We start from the raw sequence: 20886 nt of genomic DNA on the forward strand, positions 1-20886 counted from the left end.
GTTTATATACACAATGGAATACTACGTGGCAATGAGAAAGAATGAAATATGGCCCTTTGTATGAATGTGGATGGAACTGGAGAGTGTGATGCTAAGTGAAATAAACCATACAGAGAAAGACAGATACCATATGTTTTCACTCTTATGTGGATCCTGAGAAACTTAACAGAAGACCATGGGGGAGGGGGAGGGGGAAAAAAGTTAGAGAGGGAGGGAGGCAAACCATAGGAGACTCTTAAAAACTGAGAATAAACTGAGGGTTGATGGGTGGGAGGGAGGGGAAAGTGGCTGATGGGCATTGAGGAGGGCACCTGTTGGGATGAGCGCTGGTTGTTGTATGGAAACCAATTTGACAATAAATTTCATATTTAAAAAAAAAATGCCTTCTGGAAAGCAGAAGTTTATTATATTCCACCTGCCTAAATGCCTTTAGTCTTCTTCAGAAACCGGCTTACAAGTTCATTTCCATAGCTCATTAACCTCTTTTGGACAGATTAGCTCCAAAATATTGAAAAACGGTTTCTTGCCTTTAAAGGGTGCATTTGCGCTTCTCAGCTTTTGGACCAGGAAGGTGTTCAACTCAGGAAGGAAAGCCTGGGTCTGGGGAAGATGGTTCTAAGCCGGCGTCTTCTTGTCTTGTGCAGTTTCAGGGAAGGCCGGGAAGACGGCACAGATTCACTAGCTGTATTGATAACGCGCGGGGTACAAGCTCTTGTTCATCCTGCATTGATCGTGCAAGTGGGATGATTTTCTCTCCTCTGCCAGTGTCTTTCCCGAGTAGCACTGTGGGAGCAGAGGGCCTGGGGTTTTGTGGCTCGACAGGGAGGGTGAAGCTGTCCACAAGAGAGAATTGCAGACCTCCCCAAATGTAAATGCTTAACATAGATGAATTTTTAATGGAAATCAATTTTGCTCCTCCAAAGAAGCTTTCGGCTTCTTGGAAAATATAGACTGCTCACTGTTGATTACTGACATTATATTTCCTTTCTCTTTCCCCTCTCCTCCTGCCTTCCCAACCTGTTGGCAGCTGCCCATATCTAGCAGTGAAAATCACCCCCGCCATCCCCGTGGTTGGTGGCATTCTGTTCTTCTTTGTGATGGGGACCCTGCTTCGCACCAGCTTCAGTGACCCGGGAGTCCTTCCGCGAGCCACGCCGGATGAAGCCGCCGACCTGGAAAGGCAAATAGGTAACCTGGAAAGGCAAAAAAGCAGACGAAGGTCTGCCCTTAGCCTCGGGTCCCTTCCCACCTTGGCTCGGCCACAGTGTGGGAGGACAGGCCCAGGTGCCCGTGCAGGAGGGGCAGGCGGGACACTGGACGGTGACGCCTAGCCGGGGAGGAGTCCCGGAAGTCTTCGTTCCCGCCGCAGCAGGATGACCTGAGTAGAGGTGGGGTGTAAAGTGTCTGGAGGTAAGGCCCAGGGGCTGGCGCGCTGGAGGCGGGCTGGCGATGCCATCAAGTGAGGGTCACCACCAAGTTCTGTTTCCCGATGCTTCTTGGAAACCCAAGCTCCTCTGAGAAGGAGCCTCTGTTACGAAAGACCCATAGTTTTAGGTGGCTGCCCTCTGCTCCCTTTATGCACTTCATGCTAGTTTCTGTAACAGAAACCTGGAGAGGTTACATCTTACGCCGCTGTCTGGGTTATCCAGCCTAGGACCCAGAACTTCCTTTATTAAGGCATGGCCAAGATACATATTTGTGATATATTATTGAGCTGAATAGCTTTGGTTTTTCTTAGATATGTATCCTAGGATTAAAAGTTTACAGCAACGCATTTTAAAACATAGTAAAACAAATCCTAATCCCTCACAGGGCAAACTTTTAAAGTTGTATTTTTGGTTAAGAAAAGAGAGATGCTTCTCGCTCTTAAAAGTTTGCATTTGTGACCATGTGGCTTGGCGGTGGTGCAGTGATAATCTGACAAGAGTGGCAGAGGGGCTGTGATCACTCCGTGTGAACATAAAGCTTAGCATGAAAACCCACCTGACAGTTCCCTCCCGCTGTTCCTCCTACACCGTGGGCTTCCCTTCCCAGGCTTACTCAGCTGAAAGACCCCCCTGCTTTGCAGTGTAAAGAAATACAAGCGTGGGTCTTGAGAGACAGCACCTGCTGTGGTCTGCCACCCCCAAGTACCAAAGCATGACTGTGTCTTCTGAGTATCTGCCTACATCCCTGTTGTCCAGGAGGGGGGGCAGTGAATGACTTAATGGTGGGAGTGTTTGGTGGGGGTCTGCTGGGCCACAGCCTTCTTGTGTCCTGAGGCAGGGAAGCAGAAGGAAGAATCAGCAGTGGAGAGACAGACCATCTCTTAGTCACCGCATCTTGGGATTTCAAGACATTAGTTATGAATTAATTTGTAATTTAAAGCCTTACATTTATAGCATGTGAATCATTTGCAAAGGCTACCCATGGCTATTGCTGAATTTGATCATATCCAAGCAAGTATTGGGTTATTACATCCATCTTACCAATAAGGAAACAGAGTCTCAAAGAGGCTAAATGGGAGAAAGTGGCAGAGCCAGAGCCTTGAACCCAGGTCTCCTGGGTCTCAGCCCTTATTCTTTCCAGGGCATCATGTCCCAGGGGAGAGACAGGCCCAGTTTCCTTTGAAACAGAACTGGGCCTATGGAAACTGCATGGTCTGTACCTACATCACATTAGCATGCAGCTAGAAAATCCTCGACTCAAGCAGTGTGCAAAGAGCCCAGCTCTTCACACTGGCCTTGAAGCATTTTCCTGCTGTGATCCTATTTGCTATCCCACCTCTTGGTTAGTGAAAGGAGCATCTGCAAAATCAACAAGATTAGGAACTGGGGATGATAAAGAGTGCCACCGGAATTCCCTAAGAGAGTTTCCGTTCTTCCTTGTTAATATTGAAGAGGTTGAGTGATTCACTGAAGTGCCGTATATATCCTAAGCAGTATTTTTCAACATGAACATTCTTAAAACCAGCTCTGCCTCATGCTCTCAGAGACACAGAATCTGTGAGAGAACTAGATGGGGTAAAGGATGAAACCGAATCTTGTTTCCTGTGAGGAAGAGCAGAGGGGCTTTAGAGACAGGCGAGCATGGCGGACATGAGTTGCTCTGCACATCCCTTCCCCAAGAAGCAACAAAAAAATTGGAAAAAATAGTCACAAACATTTCATGGCTCTAGAATTCAGCTGTACTGAGGAGCAGTTACTCATGAAAAACTCTTGGACTTTGGTTAAGTAGAGTGGGTGTCTATGACATTCTCACCTGGAGCTGCTTCAATCCCCACCCAAATTTCAAAGGTGATAAAGTTCGACCTGGACAGGGCAAGCTCTGAAAACCAGCAGCTTCCCTGAGGGGCCAATTTGCTTTGGAGTGAAGTATGGAAAAAAATCAGTAACTGAAACTTTCACCTTAAGAAACTAGAAAAAGGACAAACTGAACTCAAAACAAGCTATAATAAGGCAGTATTAAAAATGACATTGGAAATAAAAGAAATAGAATACAGAAAACAACAGGGTAAATCATAAATCAATGAGACCAAAAGTTAGTTCCTTGAGAAGACTAACAAAATTGGCAAACCTTTAACTATACTATCCCCCACCCCTTCCAAAAAAAAAAAAAAGAGAGAGAGACAGAGAAGATACAGATTACCAAAATCAGGAATGAAAGCAGAGGCCTCACCAGTGACCCTACAGATAGTAAAAGGATTTTTATTTTGTGCCACAAATTAGACAACTTAGATGAATAGACAAATTCTTAGAAAGCCACAGTTACCAAAAGAATGACTCAAAAAGAAATAGAAAAGCTCAAGAAACCTATAACAAGTAATCCTTACCTCATACCTTACACACAGTTTAATTCAAAATGGATCATAGACCTAAATTTAAGAGCTAAAATTCTAAAACTTCTGAAAGAAACATAGAGAAAATTTTCATGACCTTAGGATAGGCGAAGACTTCTTATATAGACACCAAAAGCATGATCTATAATGAAAGTAAAATATAATAAATTGGATTTCATCAAATTAAAAATTTTTGTGCTTCAAAGACACCTTTAAGGGGCACCTGGGTGGCTCAGTTGGTTGGGTGTCCGGGCTCTTGATGCTGGCTCAGGTCATTATCTCATGGTTTGTGGGATCCAGCCCCGTGGTTGGGCTCTGTGCTGACAGTGAGGAGCCTGCTTGGGATTCTCTCTTCCTCTCTCTCTGCCACTCCGCTGCTTGAGCTCTCTCTTTCTCTCAAAATAAATAAATACACATTTTAAAAAGATACCATTAGGAGAGCCTGGGTGGCTCAGTTGGTTAAGTGTCCAACTTCTGCTCAGGTCATGATCTCCTGGTTCACAAGTTTGAACCCCGCCTTACGCTCTATGCTGACAGCTCAGAGCCCAGAGCCTGCTTCAGATTCTGTGTTTCCCTCTCTCTCTGCCCCTCCCTTGCTCATGCTCTGTTTCTCTCTCTCTCATAAATAAATAAATAAATAAATAAATAAATAAATAAATAAATAATTTTAAAAAGACACTATTAAGAAAACACAAAAACAAGCCAAAGACTGGGAGAAAATACTTGCAAATCATATATCTGATAAAAATATCTTGTACTTGTATCCAGAATATAAAGATCTCTTACAACTCAATAATAAGATAACCCAATTAAAAATGAGTAAAGGATTTGAACATTTTTCCAAAGAAGATATATGAATGGCCAAAGAACACATGAAAACAGGATCAATATCATTAGTTAAAAGGGAAATGCAAATCAAAACCACAATGAGGTACCACTTCACACCCACTAGAATGGCTCTAATCCAAAAGACTTGAGGGTGACAAATGATGGTGAAGGTATGGAGAAATTGGAACCATCACGTATTGCTGGTGGGGATGTAAAATGGTGCAGCCACTTTCGAAAACATTTCCTTAAAATTCTTCAAGAAGTTAAGCATAGCTTATCCTACAACCTGGCAACTCTATTTCTAGGTATTTATCCAAGAGGAGTGACAACATATGTCTCTGGTGTGCCTTGTACCTAAAACCCCAAAACTGGAAACAACACAAATTGTCCATCAGTGAGCAAACTGACGAACAACATGTGGTATATCCACATAGTGGGATACTATTAAGCTATAAAAAGGAGTCCAGTGTTGACACATGTTACAACACAGATAAACCTTAAAAACACACTCAGCAAGGGGTGCCTGGGTAGCTCAATCAATTGAGCATCTGACTTTTTTTTAACTTTTAAAACTGTTTATTTATTTTTGAGAGAAAGAGACTGAGGGGAGAAAACAAAGAGAGAGAATCCCAAGCAGGCTTTGCACCATCAGTGCAGAGCCCAATGTGGGGCTCAGACCCACGCACCGTGAGATCATGACCGGAGCCAAAACTGAGTTGGAATCTTAACCGACTGAGCCCCCCAGGTGCCCCAATGATAATTTTTAAAGAGGCTCAGACACCCAAAAAAACAGAACTCCAAAATTTACAGTATGGACAATAACCATCACCCACAATCTCATTACAGGAAAGAGTATCTTTTTTAAAAAAATAATTCTCTTGCTTTTTAATTGAGATACAATTAGCATAACATTATATTAGTTTCAGGTGTACAACATGATTCGATAATTGTGTAGATTGCAAAATGATCACCACAATAAATATGATTTACATCCATAACCATAAATAGCTAATAAATTATTTTTGTAATGAGAAATTTTAACATTTACTCTCTTAGCAACTTTCAAATATGCAATACAATATTAGTAACTATTGTCACCATGATGCACATTATACCCTTATGACATTTATTTTGTAACTGGAAGTTTGTAGATTTTGACCCCTTTTACCCATTATGCTCACCCCCACCCTCCTTACCTGGCAATGACCAATCCGTTAAATCTGTTCTCAGTATCTATGAGCTCTGTTTTTTTTTAAAGTTCTTTATATAAGTGATATTATACAGTATTTGTCTCTCTTTCTCTCTTTATTTCACTGAGTATAATACATTCAAGTTTCATCGATGTTGTAGCAGATGGCAAGCTTTCCTTTTTTATGGCTAAATAGAATTCCATTGTATATACATACCACATCTTTTTCTAAAATTTTAATTTTAATTAGTTAACATACAGTGCAATATTAGTTTCAGGAGTAGAATTCAGTGATTCATCATTTACATAGAACACTCAGTGCTCATCACAAGTGCTCTCCTGATACCCATCATCTATCTAGCCCATCCCCACCCACCGTCCCTCCATCAATGCTCAGTTTGTTCTCTATGGTTAAGAGTCTCTTGTGGTTTGTCTCCCTTTATTCTTTTCCCCCACCCCTTCCGATATGTTATCTGTTTTGTTTCTTAAATTCTACTTATGAGTGAAATCTTATGGTACTTCTCTTTTTCTGATTTATTTCACTCAATGTAATGCATTCTAGCTCCATCCACATCATTGCAAATGGCAAGATATTATTCTTTTTGATGGCTGAGTGATATTCCATTGTGTATATATACACCATGTCTTCTTTTTTTAGTTTAATTTTATTATTATTATTATTTTAATTTACATCCAAATTAGTTAGCATATAGTGCAACAATGATTTCAGGAGTAGATTCCTTAGTGCCCCTTACCCATTTAGCCCATCCCCCCTCCCACAACCCCTCCCATAACCCTCTGTTTGTTCTCCATATTTATGAGTCTCTTATGTTTTGTTGCCCTCCCTGTTTTTATATTATTTTTGTTTCCTTTTCCTCTTGTTCATCTGTTTTGTCTCTTAAAGCCCTCATTTGAGTGAAGTCATATATTTGTCTTTCTCTAATTTCACTTAGCATAATACCTTCCAGTGCCATCCACATAGTTGCAAATGGCAAGATTCCATTCTTTTTTATTGTGATACTCCATTATATATATATATACACATCACATCTTCTTTATCCATTCATCCATCGATGGACATTTGGGCTCTTTCCGTACTTTAGCTATTGTTGATAGTGCTGCTATAAACGTGGGGGTGCATGTGTCCCTTCGAAACAGCACACCTGTATCCCTTGGATAAATGCCTAGTAGTGCAATTGCTGGGTCATAGGATAGTTCTATTTTTAATTTTTTGAGGAACCTCTATACTGTTTCCCAGAGTGGCTACACCAGCTTGCATTCCCAGAGCATCTGACTCTTGATAATGGCTCAGGTCATTATCTCATGGTTCATGGGATCAAGCTCCACATCAGGCTCTGCACTGACAGTGAGGAGCGTGCTTGGGATTCTCTCTCTGCCTCTGTCTCTGTCCCTCCCCTGCTCACACACTCTCTTTCTCAAAATAAATAAACATAACAAAAACGCTCTAAGCGGAAGAAGTCCGATCAGAAGGCTACATATTGTGTAGTTCTATGTGTATGAAATCTCTGGAAAGGGCAAATCTTTAGAGATAGAAAGTAGATGAGTGATTGCCTGGGGTGGGGGCAGGAGTGATGGTCACCACACTTGGACTTCAGAAAACTTGCTGGAAATGGCCTCAACTTGGGCTGTGGTGCTGGTTGCACAACCCAGCACATTTATTTAAGGTCATGACATTGTATATTTCCAAAGGCTAGCTGTTAGGTTTGTAAGTTTATAGCACAATAAAGCTGTCAGGGAAAAAGAGGAAGAGAGGAAGGGGAGAGGAGGACAATGGGAACAGAAGAGGAAGAAGGGCCCACTCACCTCTAGTTGTGTGACGTTAGGCTAGTTGTCAAATGGCAATAATGATGCGTATCCTATAAGGTTCTTTTCAGGATCAGCTTAGTAAATGGTTGGGGTTTTTTGGTTGGGTTCTTTTTCTTTTTCTTTCTTTCTGTCTGTCTTTTAAGAAAAGTAGAAAAATTCTTCTCTTTTCCCACCTAGTTCTCTCCTCACCTTCCACATACATAGATTCTCATAAAAGAATTCTCGACCTGAAATGTGGTAGGAATAAATTGCACAGTTGGTCTAATTCTTTATAAGGAGTCCTCCCTCCCCTATATTACTTGGCTGTGGAGAATAAGATTCTGTTTCAATGAAATCTTAGCACATTTATTTTGTGCCATCTAACGAAAGAAGGAAAAATGAAAATTACATTTGGAAACTTCTTATTATTAGTTATGAATCCTAATTATCTGTAGTAGATGTCTCCTTACAGAAGCCCAGGATCGCCGCTGGAAACCAGCCATCTGAGTAATTGCTGGAAGCTGTGGGTGGAGGGCGGGCACAGCTCCCTGCCTTCAGATTTCTGCCGGGGAGTAGGTGGTGAGGAGGAGGAGACTCAGTGTCTCAGAGTCTGTTACAAGTCTCCTGAAATGCCTTACACTTCTTTTTTCTGGAACACCTTTCCTGATGAGTTACACTGCAGCTAAAAATACACCCAAGAATGGCAGCAGGGGTGCAGGGAGGTCTCACTGGGGTCCCTAAAGTCCCTGGAGTCCTGCTTGGAAATGTGACCCTTTGGAGACTCAGCTTTTTCGGTTCACTTGGGGATGATAAGATACTAAGCAACTGACTTGGAGTTAGGAAAAAAAATGATGAGAGGGGCACCTGGGTGGCTCTGTCAGTTGAGTATCTGACTCTTGATTTCAGCTCAGGTCATGATCCCAGGGCTGTGGGATCAAGCCCTGCATCAGGTTCCACACTAAGTGTGGAACCTACTTGGGATTCTCTCTCACTTTCCTTCTGCTCCTCTCTCCCACTCATTCTCTCTCTGTCTCTCTCTCTTAAATAAAAAAATAAGATAAGAAAATCTTTAAAAAGGAAAAAAAATTATGAGATGCTGCATTATAAATCACAGGATCAAAGCATTTCATTTCAAGTAGGGATAGACCTTTACAGGGATCAAAATGGGGGAAAGTGGTGGGTCTGCCTCTCTACTTTTCATTATGCGTGTGGTCACTTCCCAGCCCCACTGGTCCTGAGGATGCCAAGAGAGGGAGTCCAGGACGAGTTGAAATGTGAACTCAGCTTGCTGGACTCCCAAAAGCAAGCCTAGTTATTTAGGAAACTCTCTCCCCGTGTCACGGTAACCCTGACACTACAGAGTTCCAGCAGGATCCGTAAAAGAAAAAGATGATAAATTGATCACAGATCAAATAGTTGCTTGGTGAGGGCGGAATTCTATCAAAGGAAGTAGGGTTGTCTTTAAAAAACTCGCCTCTGTTGTGGCAACGGCGGAATCTGAAGAATTATTACCTCCACTGTGCAACTTTCACTGGACAGCTAGAACACCACTCTGCTAGTCACAGTGCGTCTCCCTTCTGGGTCTCCTTCTGTCTCTTTCCCTCCCTCTCTCCTTTCCTCTCTCTCTCCCTCCTCCCTCCCCTCCTCCCTGGCCCTCTCCTCCTCTCCCTCCCCCTGCTTCCTCCTCTTCTCCCCCTCCACCTTCTCCTCCCCCTCCTCCCTCTCCTCATCCCCTCCTCCCCCTTTCCTCTCCCTTCCTTAGCTTCTTTCTCCCTCTTCTCCTCCCCCTCCTCCACTCCTTCCTCCTCTGCCTCATCTGCTTCTTTCTCCCCCCTCCTCCCTCTCCTCTTCCTCCCCCTCCTTCTCTCCCTCCTCTTCTTCCACTTCTCCCTCTCCTTTTCCTCCCCCATCTTCTCTCCTTCCTCCTCTTTCTCATTCTCCCTCCTCCTCCCCTCTTCCTCCTCCTCCCCCTCAACTTCCTCCCCCTCCTCCTCTCCCTCCTTCTTCCCCTATTTCTCTTTCTCCCCCTTCTCCTCCCCCTACTTCCCCTCCCCTTCCTCCTCTTCTTCTCTTTCATCCTCTACCCTCTACTCTTTTGGTCAGATTCTCATCAACCTCTTTTCTTGAAGTACACAGAACCAATCACCATTTCTAACACAAAAGTTTCATCTTTCCTTATTTCCTAAATTGGACTGGACATCCTCTAGAAGAGATGTTTAGGAAGCACGGCTGTTTCTGATCCCGAGGAAACACTGGCCAACCAGCCGCGGTTCCGCCCCATCCTACATAGCGCAATTCCTGGGAAGAGTTCCATGGGAACAGGATGTTTTCATCCGCCAATTTGACTTGCTAGAGTTTTTTTCCCTAGAGACATCTTAATTCTGTGTTTAAGAGTGGAAACATTTTAATTGGCATTTTAACAACACTGATGGATTCTTGTTGAAGAAAAGACTGAGAATACTCTAAGCCATTTTAAGACCTTAATCAATTTTATCTGTTGTAAAGCTACACCATTTCCAATTTTTCCCATTGCTGTTTTTATTTTACTAAAATTATTATGATTAGAGTCATTTCTGCATAAAATTTAAAACTAAGAATGTTTTCATTAATCAGGCTTTTTGTCATGAAAGTTGTCATTATGAATTTTCTTACAGAACTGTTATTTCTAGTAAGACAGATTTTTCCTGGCGATTTAATTTTTTAAGTCAATACTGGCTTCTTTTTGTGTTGGTTATTTTTACTGATGACATTCACCATAAAATTGCTTTAAAATGTGATTGTTTCATTTATTTTTGGCCTCACGATTAGTCTGTTGTCTGTGATCGATCTGTGATTAAACCTTCCTTAGACTCTGAGTCACTCTGTGTGCTATATGCTGGATGCCACAGTGTAGAACATACAAAAAGAGAAAGGGCAGGGTCATTGGTGGTTAATTTGATTGGCTTTCGCCAATTTTCTTTTCAGAAGGTGATATTTTCTCACCCTTCCCCCCAGTTTTTGTTTGCATTTTCCCGCTCACCTCCAAAATGATCCCAGTTTATCCGTTGTGTAATTGTTATTTGCAGTGGACATTTTGGCCTTTCATGAACAGTTGGCCAGACCCGGAAACTCTGCTCGGACTTGAATTACACCTGCCTGTGTGGGATTCCTCCCGCCTTTGCCATCGTCTCTGCCCTGCTTCTTGCTTCCTGCCCCCTTCTTTAACAGAGCAACCATGATGCCACTCCATTAGCTTTGGCACTTCTCTTCCATGCGCCATCAGCATTTACCTGTGTCTGTTGAAGTAAAATATTCTGCGTGCTTTTCCTGTAAAGCACTTGGTTGGTCGGTCCATGCTGAAAGATAGAATGATGGTAATAGCTATTTTTCACTGAGTGCCTCTCTCGTGCCGGGTATCATACTCAGCCCTGTCTATGTAGGACTTCCTTTATACTCACAACATCCACTCCATGGTGTTTAGACACTATTGTCCCTATTTTAGTCACAAGAAAGCCAGTGCTCAGAAAGGACAGTGATTGGTCAAAGGTCATTTGGCCAGAGCTGGGAACATAGGCCCGTCTGCCATCACCCCCTGTGCTCCAGACCACTGCCCGTGGTCTGGCTGCTCTGGGGAGCCAGGCTCTGAGTGAGAGTTTCTGGTCTTAGTGGAGCAAGTAGCCCTTCCTATTTTCCCTAAGTTGCTTTCTCCCCCCCCCCCCAGGCTGTGGGCATCATCCAACTCTCCCATCCTGTTGGCTGACTCCCCCATCATCTCCATGACTCAGAAATAGAGAGCCATGCCCAGCACATTGTGGCTACAGGGCCTGGTTCTCAAATCCCGGGCCCAATTGTGTGGAGAGAGTGGAACTGCCAGGAAAGTCCAGGCAATCCGACGCCCCTCTTGAAACTGACTGCCTTTTGTCCTTTGGGACTTCTGTCCTTTGGGACTCTCACTGATGCCCACATGCCCTGTGATACTCGTGAAGGAGTTAAGGGAAGAGGGGAGCAGGGTGTCCCGCCGTGTCTAAAATACCTTCTGGAAGGGACAAGGCCTTTGAAGAAAATGGCATCCCAGGAATAAAAAAAAAAAAAAAAGAAGAGGAAGAAGATTCCTTGTTTAAGGGAAAATGCTAGAAACATCTAGTGCGTACTAATGCCAAGGAAGGATAGGCAGTGATTCTCCCATACCAACACAGGGTGGCAACTCAGAATGTCAGAATTCCTCATTGTCTCTTTAAAAAATAATCCAGCCTGGGAGAGCTGGGAACCAGATGTCACAATTCGAAATTGTGGTATTTGGGGAAATACCACAAGATTTTGAAAACTCTAGTTCTGAGGGAAGGAAGGAGCCAGAGATTTTGTTTTTCCAGAGGATTTAGGAAGAGGGGTTTTTCATCCAGGATGTTCATTAAAGTCTATATTATGTCTTCTTCCTGTAGAAATCCAAATTTGCGGGAATGCACCATGTGTTGGAACCGAGGCCAGTTTCTGATGTAAATGTATTCACGGGTTTGCGAGGTTAGGACATTTTACTGTGATGGTTGGGATGGAGAATTGTAAGGACAGAGAAGAGTACTCTGCAGCTCCCACCCCTGGTGGATGCCCTTTGCAGAGCAGTCCTCCAGAGAGCCTTGTGGGTGGCGAGTGGGATTCTCCTCCTTTTTACAGGAAGAGAAACTGAGACGAGGGCACTTGCTGAGATCGCGCTTTCTTGTCCACGCTGCGCTGAGCCTCTGAATCTGAATTGCTAAATCCACAGCGGTATTTTGGTGACCTCTGTACTCCCCATCCTGAATCCGCTGGGTGTCTCTTTTAACACAGTAAGTCTTACTAAGTTGAAGGTTGGACTTACAGAAGTGTACCCATGTACACATTTGGAATCTCTTCTGGACAATTAACAAATCCACCCTGAAAACAAAGGGACCACTTCATTTCAGATGGCTCTCTCTCACGGCACCAATGTTACATTCTTTAGAGTCTGTTAAATCAGCAAAAAGAGCAATGTTGACACGCTTTGACAAAAGAAAGAAAGGAAGAAAGGAAGGAAGCGAGGGAGGAAAGAGGGAGGGAGGAGAAAGAGAGAGAGAAAGAGAGAAGAAACATACTGTAATTATAATCAGTTCTCATATACAAAACCGCAGAAGGGGGAAGTTGGTCCACTGACCAGGGTGAGGAAGAGGTCAGCTGTGAGCGAGCAGAGGAAGCCAGAAGCTGCAAGGAAGGGAAGGACAGGCTGGTGGCATGGAAGGGATGGAGAGATTGGGACCGCGTGGCTCAAGAATATGGCCAAAGGAAAGAGCAAGGGTCTGGCGCGTGTTCGTGGAAAATAGAGGCCCACCCCTCCCCAGCCAGGGGCACTGAAATGCACAGATTCCATCGATGAAAGAGCTTGGGGAGCCCGCCTCCCTGACTCCAGGTGAGCTGGTCCCCAGCAACGCTCTGAGTCGCCAAGGGACCTCAGTGACTGTGGACATCATCCCGGACAACTCCCTTGGTTTGCAGACAACTGAGGCTCTGAGAGAGACAGGTGTAAATACCTATCCCTTGACTTTTTTGCTTCTGAAACCGAATCCCTAAGTCCTTGCTACACAAAGAGGGGTCCGTGGAGGAGCAACATCAACATCTCCCGGGAGCTTGTTGGAAATGCAGAACTTCAGGCCCCAGTCCTTGTCCTGACTGAGAAGCTGCATTTGTAACAAGACCCGTGAAGGCTGAGAAGCGCAGCCCTAAGGCCTCTCTGCTCCCACCTGGGGAGGGGGAACCAACCTGTGTCTGCCTTCTCCACCCGTGTTTGCTTCCTCTCCTCTCAAGTCCTCAGGACCGTCAGGCTTTCAGGGGGTTAGCTAACCAGCAGTTCATTTACCCGGAGCAGTCAGTGTAATTACCTCCTTGCAGTGCCTATAAGCAGCATCTTTTTCCTTATTATTAGTTATTAATGATAACCATATAAATACATTCTCTTTTGCTAGTGCTTTACAGATTCCAAGATCCCTGTATGTTTTTATTAGTAGTAAAGTATATGGTGATGAGTGCAGGCTCTAGAGCTAGGTTGGCTGAGCCTGCATCCCAGCTCTTCCACTTGCTGTGTGACCCTGAGAAGTGTTTTAACTTCTCTGGGCCTCAGTTTTAGTGCAAATAAAATTGACCCACTGGGTGCAAAGACCCATTCCAGTGTTACCATCCCAGAGTCTAGAAATAAATCCTTCCTCCTCCTTTGCCTAACCTTGAAAATCCAGGAGCGTGAATACCTCAGAAGGTTTTTTAGCCTCTTCAACTACTTACACAAAAAGAGTGACATATTCTGACTTGTATTTCCCCAATAATGAGTGATGTTGAGCATCTTCTCATGTGTCTGTTAGCCATCTGGATGTATTTTTTAGAAAAGCGTCTATTCATGTCTTCTGCCCTTTTCTTTATTGGATTATTTGTTTTTTGGGTGTTGAGTCTGATAGGTTCTTTATAGATTTTGGATACTAACCCTTTATCAGATATGTCATTTGCAAATATCTTCTCTCATTCCATCAGTTGCCTTTTAGTTTTGTTGATTGTTTCCTTTACTGTGCAGAAGATTTTTATCTTGATGAGGTCCCAGTAATTCATTTTGCTTTTGTTTCCCTTGCCTCCAGAGACGTGTCTAATAACGAGTCGCTGTGGCTTAGGTCAAAGAGGTTACTGCCTGTTTTCTCCTGTAGGATTTTGATGGTTTTCTGTCTCACATTTAGGTCTTTGATCCACTTGAATTTATTTTTGTGTATGGTGTAAGAAAGTGGTCCGATTTCATTCTTCTGCATGTCGCTGTCCAGTTCTCCCAACACCAGTTGCTAAAGAGACTGTCTTTTGTTCACTGGATGCTCTTTCTGCTTTGTCCAAGATTAGTTGGCCATACGTTTTGGGGTCCATTTTTCGGTTCTCTGTTCTGTTCCACTGATCTACGTGTCTGTTTTGGTGACAGTACCATACTGCCTTGATGATTACAGCTTTGTAATACAGCTTGAAGAGCTAAATGGGTGATGGGCTTTAAGGAGGGCACTTGTTGGGCTGAACACTGGGTGTTCTATGTAAGTGATGAATCACTGGGTTCTACTCCTGAAACCAATAGTACACTGTATGTTAGCTAACTTGAATCTAAATAAATAAATAAGAACTATCAAGAAAATTAAAAGACATGTAAAAAAAAAAAGAATGACATATTCTGTGAATAATGTTAGAATGCAAAGCTGCCCGCACACCCAAGTAAAAATCCTACAAGTAAACTGTAGGTGCTGCAAAATACGAGATACTTAAATGACTCACTGGAATATTACTGGCTTTGTTTCTAACTGCTGTGCTTGGGATGATAAAGCAAGACGATGGAACAACAGCTCTTCTGAGTGAGGGAATGAGTTAGTCAGTCAATAGGTTTTAGAGGGAAGTCAAAGATAAGGCACTTCATCCAAGAATGGGCAGGGCGTGTTCAGCCAAACATGCTCTGGGACAGCAGCGGGTCCACAGTCGTGAGCGTGCAGGGCATGGGGAAGAAGGGAGGCGAGAATGGCTTTTCAGGAAAAGTCACCGGAGGAGGTTAATCAGAAGAGTGGGCGGGCTCTTTGTCCCTGGAAGTGGGAGGCATTTTCTTATTACAAGTGTAGAGGAGCATGAAAGGCCTCTCAGGAATAAAAGGAGACAAAGCACTGGGGGAGGAGAGAGGAAGTGGACCAGGGCGAGGAGGCGCGTGGCGGGCCGGGGTTGGGAGGAGAGGGAGGAGAGGCTGAGCAGGTGCAGGTCAGGGAAAGGATTAGCGGCCCGTGGAGCCGGAGGGATTTAGAGAATGCGCTGTGGTCAAAGAAGCAATAGGGGCTCCCTGAAGATTTCTTGAGAAAAGCTTTTTTTTTTTTTTTTTTTTTAACAGTCTAGGGCACCATCCGTCATTCTGCTTCATAAAACATCTGCATGTTTTGAGTGTTTTGTGGCTGGAGTCTACACTGGGGATCCAACTTAACAGAGAGCCACTTGCCAAATAACGTACTCTTAGGGTCTCTGCTTATCCCTTACGTGTCGTCAACACCCCTATGTCATTTGTGTGCTTGCATACTCTGTGAGATCAATGGGGTCTGTGATATCAATGAAACTACGCCCAAATAATCACCCTCCGAAGCTTTGTCATAATCAAACCAACTCACTGCTGGCTCTCCAAGTGACCGTTCTCCCTCCTCCTTTAGAATTTAATGCTATAGAGTAGGGATTTGCAGCCAGTTTTGGGAATGGGTGTGCTCTGTCTTCCTTCCCTTCTGTGCCCTGGAAAACTCAAGACTAAGTTATGGGAGACAGAGCAACTGTTATTTTGTGTTTCTCGTGGACGAGTTCTGAGGTTAAGAATCGTTGCCTAAGAATATGAGTAGACTAATATTGGCCATGTAGTCCAGAGTCGGAGATGGGCATTAGGACTCGTTGCAGCCAGCACTCAGCAGGTAGAAGGTACAAGTGAAGAAGCCAGTAAAGGCTCTACTGGGGAGAATGGTGGGGCCCTCCGGTGAGCGCTTTTCCTGCCATCACGTTTGGTAAGGAAACAACTCCTCATAGTTTTCATTTATCCAAATTCACCTTCCGAGGCCCCTGAAGGAAAATTTTAACTGACACAGATGGGCAGAAATGAAGACCATTTATTTGGAAATGGTAGATTAAAACACCATCTAGGAGAAAACAGAAGTACAGCTGGATGAGTCATATGACATACCATCAAAAATTTGGAGTGTGCACTTTAAGAAACTCTCTTTATTTTCTGTGAAGGATGGAAACTTGAAGTCCAAGGGTCCCTGAGTATGTGATGGCTGGGCTGCTTCTCATACTCAAGAGAAAGCAATAGAGTAGAAATGGACAAAAATCTCCCTGTGGCTCTCACACAACTAAAAGTAACACAGTTAAAGCAATACTGAGCAGCACACCCCCAGAAAGGTAATGCAAGCGCTGTGTGTCAGTGTAAATTTTCTAGTAGTGACATTTAAAAAAAATGAAAAGGAACAGGTAAAATTGATTTTAATAATGTATATGATTTAGCACAGTGTGTCTAAAATATCATCGTTTAACATGTATTCCACATTAAGAAGGACTAATGAGATATTTTACATTCTTTTTGTTTTTGGTGTTGAATCTTGCCAGTGTTGAATCTTACTTTGCACTTAGGGGACATTCAGTGCGGACTCCTCCTTGCATCTCAAATGCTCAGGAGACACGTGTATCTAGGGGCTGGCATAGTGGATGGCACAGGTTTAAAGACAAAGAATTGGACCTAAGTAGTTATTAGAATCTCTCAGAATTATTGGTATGGTTTCATCTTGCTTTGGATCACTTCAGAGAAAAGCGTGGGAGAACGGCATTTAACTCCATCATTTTTGGAAAGACTTCATACATTCATTCATTTTTCATGTATTCAACATATCCTTGAGTGCTTGTTCAGTACCAACCACTGTAATAATGCAAATTATACTCTTAACAGATTTCTTTCTGTTTCTATTGATGTAATTGTAAAGCTATAAACAGTGGGATCCTCTGGAATACCCAAACAGAATCATGTTTGGTTTTAATGATATTAATGTTTTTAATACGGTCACATTCCATGCTATTGATTAGGCCACTGGTTCTTAAACCTGAACATACGCCGAGATCATCTGAAAGGTCTGTTCAAACAGATGTCTGGGCACCGCCCCCTCCAGAGTTTCCAAGTCAGGGGTCTGGGGTGGAGCCCGCTAAATTTGCATTTTTGACAAGCTCCCAGGAGTTGCTGATGATGCTGGTCTGGAGGCCACACTTTGAGAACCACTGGATCAGAGGTACAGTTTCTCCTTTAAGATTCACCTTTTTTTTTTTTAATTTTTTTTAATGTTTCTTTATTTTTGAGACAGAGAGAGACACAGCATGAGCAGGGAAGGGGCAGAGAGAGAGGGAGACACAGAATGTGAAGCAGGCTTCAGGCGCTGAGCTGTCAGCACAGAGGCCGACACAGGGCTCAGACTCACGAACTATGAGATCATGACCTGAGCCAAAGTCGGACGCTTAACCGACTGAGCCACCCAGGCGCCCCTAAGATCCTTCACCTTTTATGTATCCCACACACCGGAAGGTAGAGCTGAGCATTTCTGGAAAGTTGAACAACCACAAGATTCAGGCGTCTCAGAAAGATTAGTTGGGGAATGAGTAGATGTCTTTCTTGCAGTCTATTTTCTAAGATATAGATGTTGTGACCCAAACGAGAGATTTGAGAAGAACACCCAGGACTGAATGATCTGGTGTGCACTCATCTAAGCGAAGCTTCTGTGTGGATACTTTGGGGACCAGCATCACAGATTGTGCCCCAGCTAGCCCCCTCTGCATGGGTCCTCATGGGTAGCTCTCTTTTAACCCTTGCCACCTATTTCCAAAGCTCACATGTGGGCTGGGGTGGGGGTGAGGCTCTGAGAAGAGTATCCCAGGGTTACTAAAGCCTCTGAGCACCACATACTCACCAAAAGAACATTGCAGACGTTACTTCCTATACCTCACGGGAGAAGTGAGCCTTTTGCCTCCTATCAAAGGATTGCTGATACCCGCTGGATGCTGTCTGTCTCCACAATGTAGGACTGCCCTCCTCATGTGCGTTTGTCCAGGGCGGCTCCAGAGCCAAAACTTCTAGCTGGAGGGCACGCGGGGGCATGTATTTTATAAGATGTAAATCTTCCACACTCACTCAGGTATAATGGATCCGTCTGGGAGGGTGAGAGCTGGGTCATGCCAAGCATCAGTGAGACCAGAACTTTTGGACTGGATCAGGCAACATTCCTGTGTCACGCGGTTGATACAAATTTTGAAAGCACCCAGAGAAAAGGCCCACTCTGAATGGTGGCCTCTGATTCTTAATGAGTTTCTTTTTCTATGTAACTTCACCATGGTTCAGGCCTACCTTACTGAACTCAGAATGTCGCCTGAGCCTTGTCTAGAAGGACAGCACATACTCCCGCCAAGTCAGAGACCTTTTATGTAATTATTATTACAAGTTCCACCCAAAATGTGTGTAGTTCTCTGTAATAGATTGGAATGCTAGGCTTTTCACGCCAGCAGGTGAAGCATGGGCACTTGGGATGGGGCTGCTGTCTGATCTCCACTGCGATGCTGGTCAGCACTCCGCACAGAGCAGTTTATTAAGAGTAACACATGGATGCCTTGTGGCTGTCGCCTACGTTTCCTCAGCTTCCTCACTCAGGCAGGAGTGGTCAGGGGCTTATAAACCCCCATCCAGTTATGGGTGCTGCCACTGGAGGCGCCATTGGGAGGATGGTCTTTTCTTCCTACTATTTATTTAGTTACCGTCTTTGCAGGAAAGACATGTGACGGACTAGGGAAAAGATGCCAGGTGTTGTGTTCACCTGTGCCCTAGACAACTTGACACCAATTTTGTTTTCTTTTAATATTTTTTAACATTTATTCATTTTCGAGAGACAGAGTGTGAGTCGGGGAGGGGCAGAGAGAGAGAGAGGGAGACACAGAATCCGAAGGAGGCTCCAGGCTCTGAGCTGTCAGCACAAAGCCTGATGCGGGGCTCGAACTCATGGACTGCAAGATCATGACCTGAGCCGGAGTTGGACGCTTAACCGATTGAGTCACCCAGGCGCCCCTGGACACCAATTTTAGATCACTGACACGCCTTCCTCACTGTCACTTGCATTCTAGATAAAAGACATAGTTTCTCTTAATTTGGATGACCAGATTTTGCTGTTCTTACATGATATTAATCCCATGAATACCAACCGAAAGGTCAAGTTCCTAGAAAAGAACACAGATATGAAGCCAGACATGAACAGGTTGCCTGTGCACTGTGTCTGATGTTGATGGCGGTGGGGGGTGGGGAGTGTTTGCGTGACTCCCCCAGACCCTCCTGTCGTTGGACAGACTTTTGCTTGGTAACTGCAGACTTCTGTATTTTTCTCTCAACCAGCACAGGATGTTTCAAACATTTATGTGCCTATTTTTCATCTTGTGATGACATATCCCAGACATTTGATGAAAAATATTCCTGGCTGGCTGTTTAGTTAGAAAATTAATCATTATCAATTAATCAATCTATTTTCAGCACAGCACTGTTTTAAGTGCTGTGGATGAATCTGAAGAAATCTAGCCGGAGGCTGGCATGCACAAGTGAAACCACTGAAGACTTTTTTTTAAACAACAGAAATTTATTTTTTCACAGTTCTGTAAGCTAGCAGCCCAAGATCTAGGTGTTTCCAGGTTGGGTTTCTCCTTGTCTTGTCTCCTTGCCTCGCAGATGGCCAAGAAGGCTGTTGTTGTTGTTGTTGTTAAACAGGAACATCAATAAGGATAGGTAACTGTAATACAGGGTTTAAGGCTGTACCGTCGACAATTTGGGCCAGAGAATTATTTGTGGGGTGGAGGTGGGGGCTGTGCTGTGTTTGCAGGATGTTTAGCAGCATCCCTTTCCTTAACCCACTAGATGCTACTCCCCATGTTTACTACCCCTCTACCCCAATAAAATTGTCTCCTGACAATGCCAAATGTCCTCCGGGGGAGTGGCAGAAATCACCTGGGTGGAGAGCCACTGATGTAATGTAACCTGAATTTATGAGGATGGAGGGAACCACAAGCCTAGGAGAAAATCAAGAGAGATTTTTCTGGGGAAAACAAGTCTGAGCTGGATTTCAAAAGACAGGAGGACACGAATTGCCAGAGGAGATGGTGAATGGAGGGGCAGAGGGTAGGAGAAGCGGGGGGGGTGGGTGTTATTTCAGAAACTGATGACTGAAAAGAGAAATAGAGGGACAGGAGCCACCTTCCTTTAACTGGCATGGGCGGTGTGCATGGAGGAGGGATAATTAATGAATTCGGTCAGCAGCAGGTAACGCCTGCTCAGGACAGTTTTCAACAGGCCAGAAAACAGAACCAGGGGAGAGTGAGAATGGCTAAAACATGTTTAGCACATGCAGTAGCCCAGGCACGGTTTCTGTGCGTTCCACACACTCATTCCCTTCTCTGCAATAGTACCTCTCAGGTGCTACTGTTATTCCCATTTTACAACTGGAGAAACTGAGTCTTGAAGAGGCCGGTAACTTCCCAAAGTCTCTCAACTAGTAAATAGCAGAGCCACGATTTAACCTCTGCCTGGTCGCTGAGCCCCTGCACTTACCTACGGCGCTGGGGCACAGGTTAGTTGAGGCAGGGCCGGGTGATGGAGTTCTCCGGTGGTCAAGCAAGGTTTGAAAGGAATAAAAAAAATTTGCCCGAGTTTACAGAGACATCAGGAATT

At 44.1% G+C, this 20886-nt stretch overlaps 1 protein-coding gene across 1 annotated transcript in view; it reads left to right on the forward strand.

The window, feature by feature from the left end:
• ZDHHC14 (zinc finger DHHC-type palmitoyltransferase 14) overlaps positions 1-20886 on the forward strand; it is a 214974-nt gene that overhangs the window by 169905 nt on the left and 24183 nt on the right. Inside the window, exon 2 of the mRNA XM_049654678.1 lies at positions 1028-1188. Coding sequence (XP_049510635.1) covers positions 1028-1188 — 161 coding nt within the window. The remainder of the gene's footprint in view (positions 1-1027; positions 1189-20886) is intronic.

Source organism: Panthera uncia, assembly GCF_023721935.1.
Source record: "Panthera uncia isolate 11264 chromosome B2 unlocalized genomic scaffold, Puncia_PCG_1.0 HiC_scaffold_24, whole genome shotgun sequence".
NCBI lineage: Eukaryota > Metazoa > Chordata > Mammalia > Carnivora > Felidae > Panthera > Panthera uncia.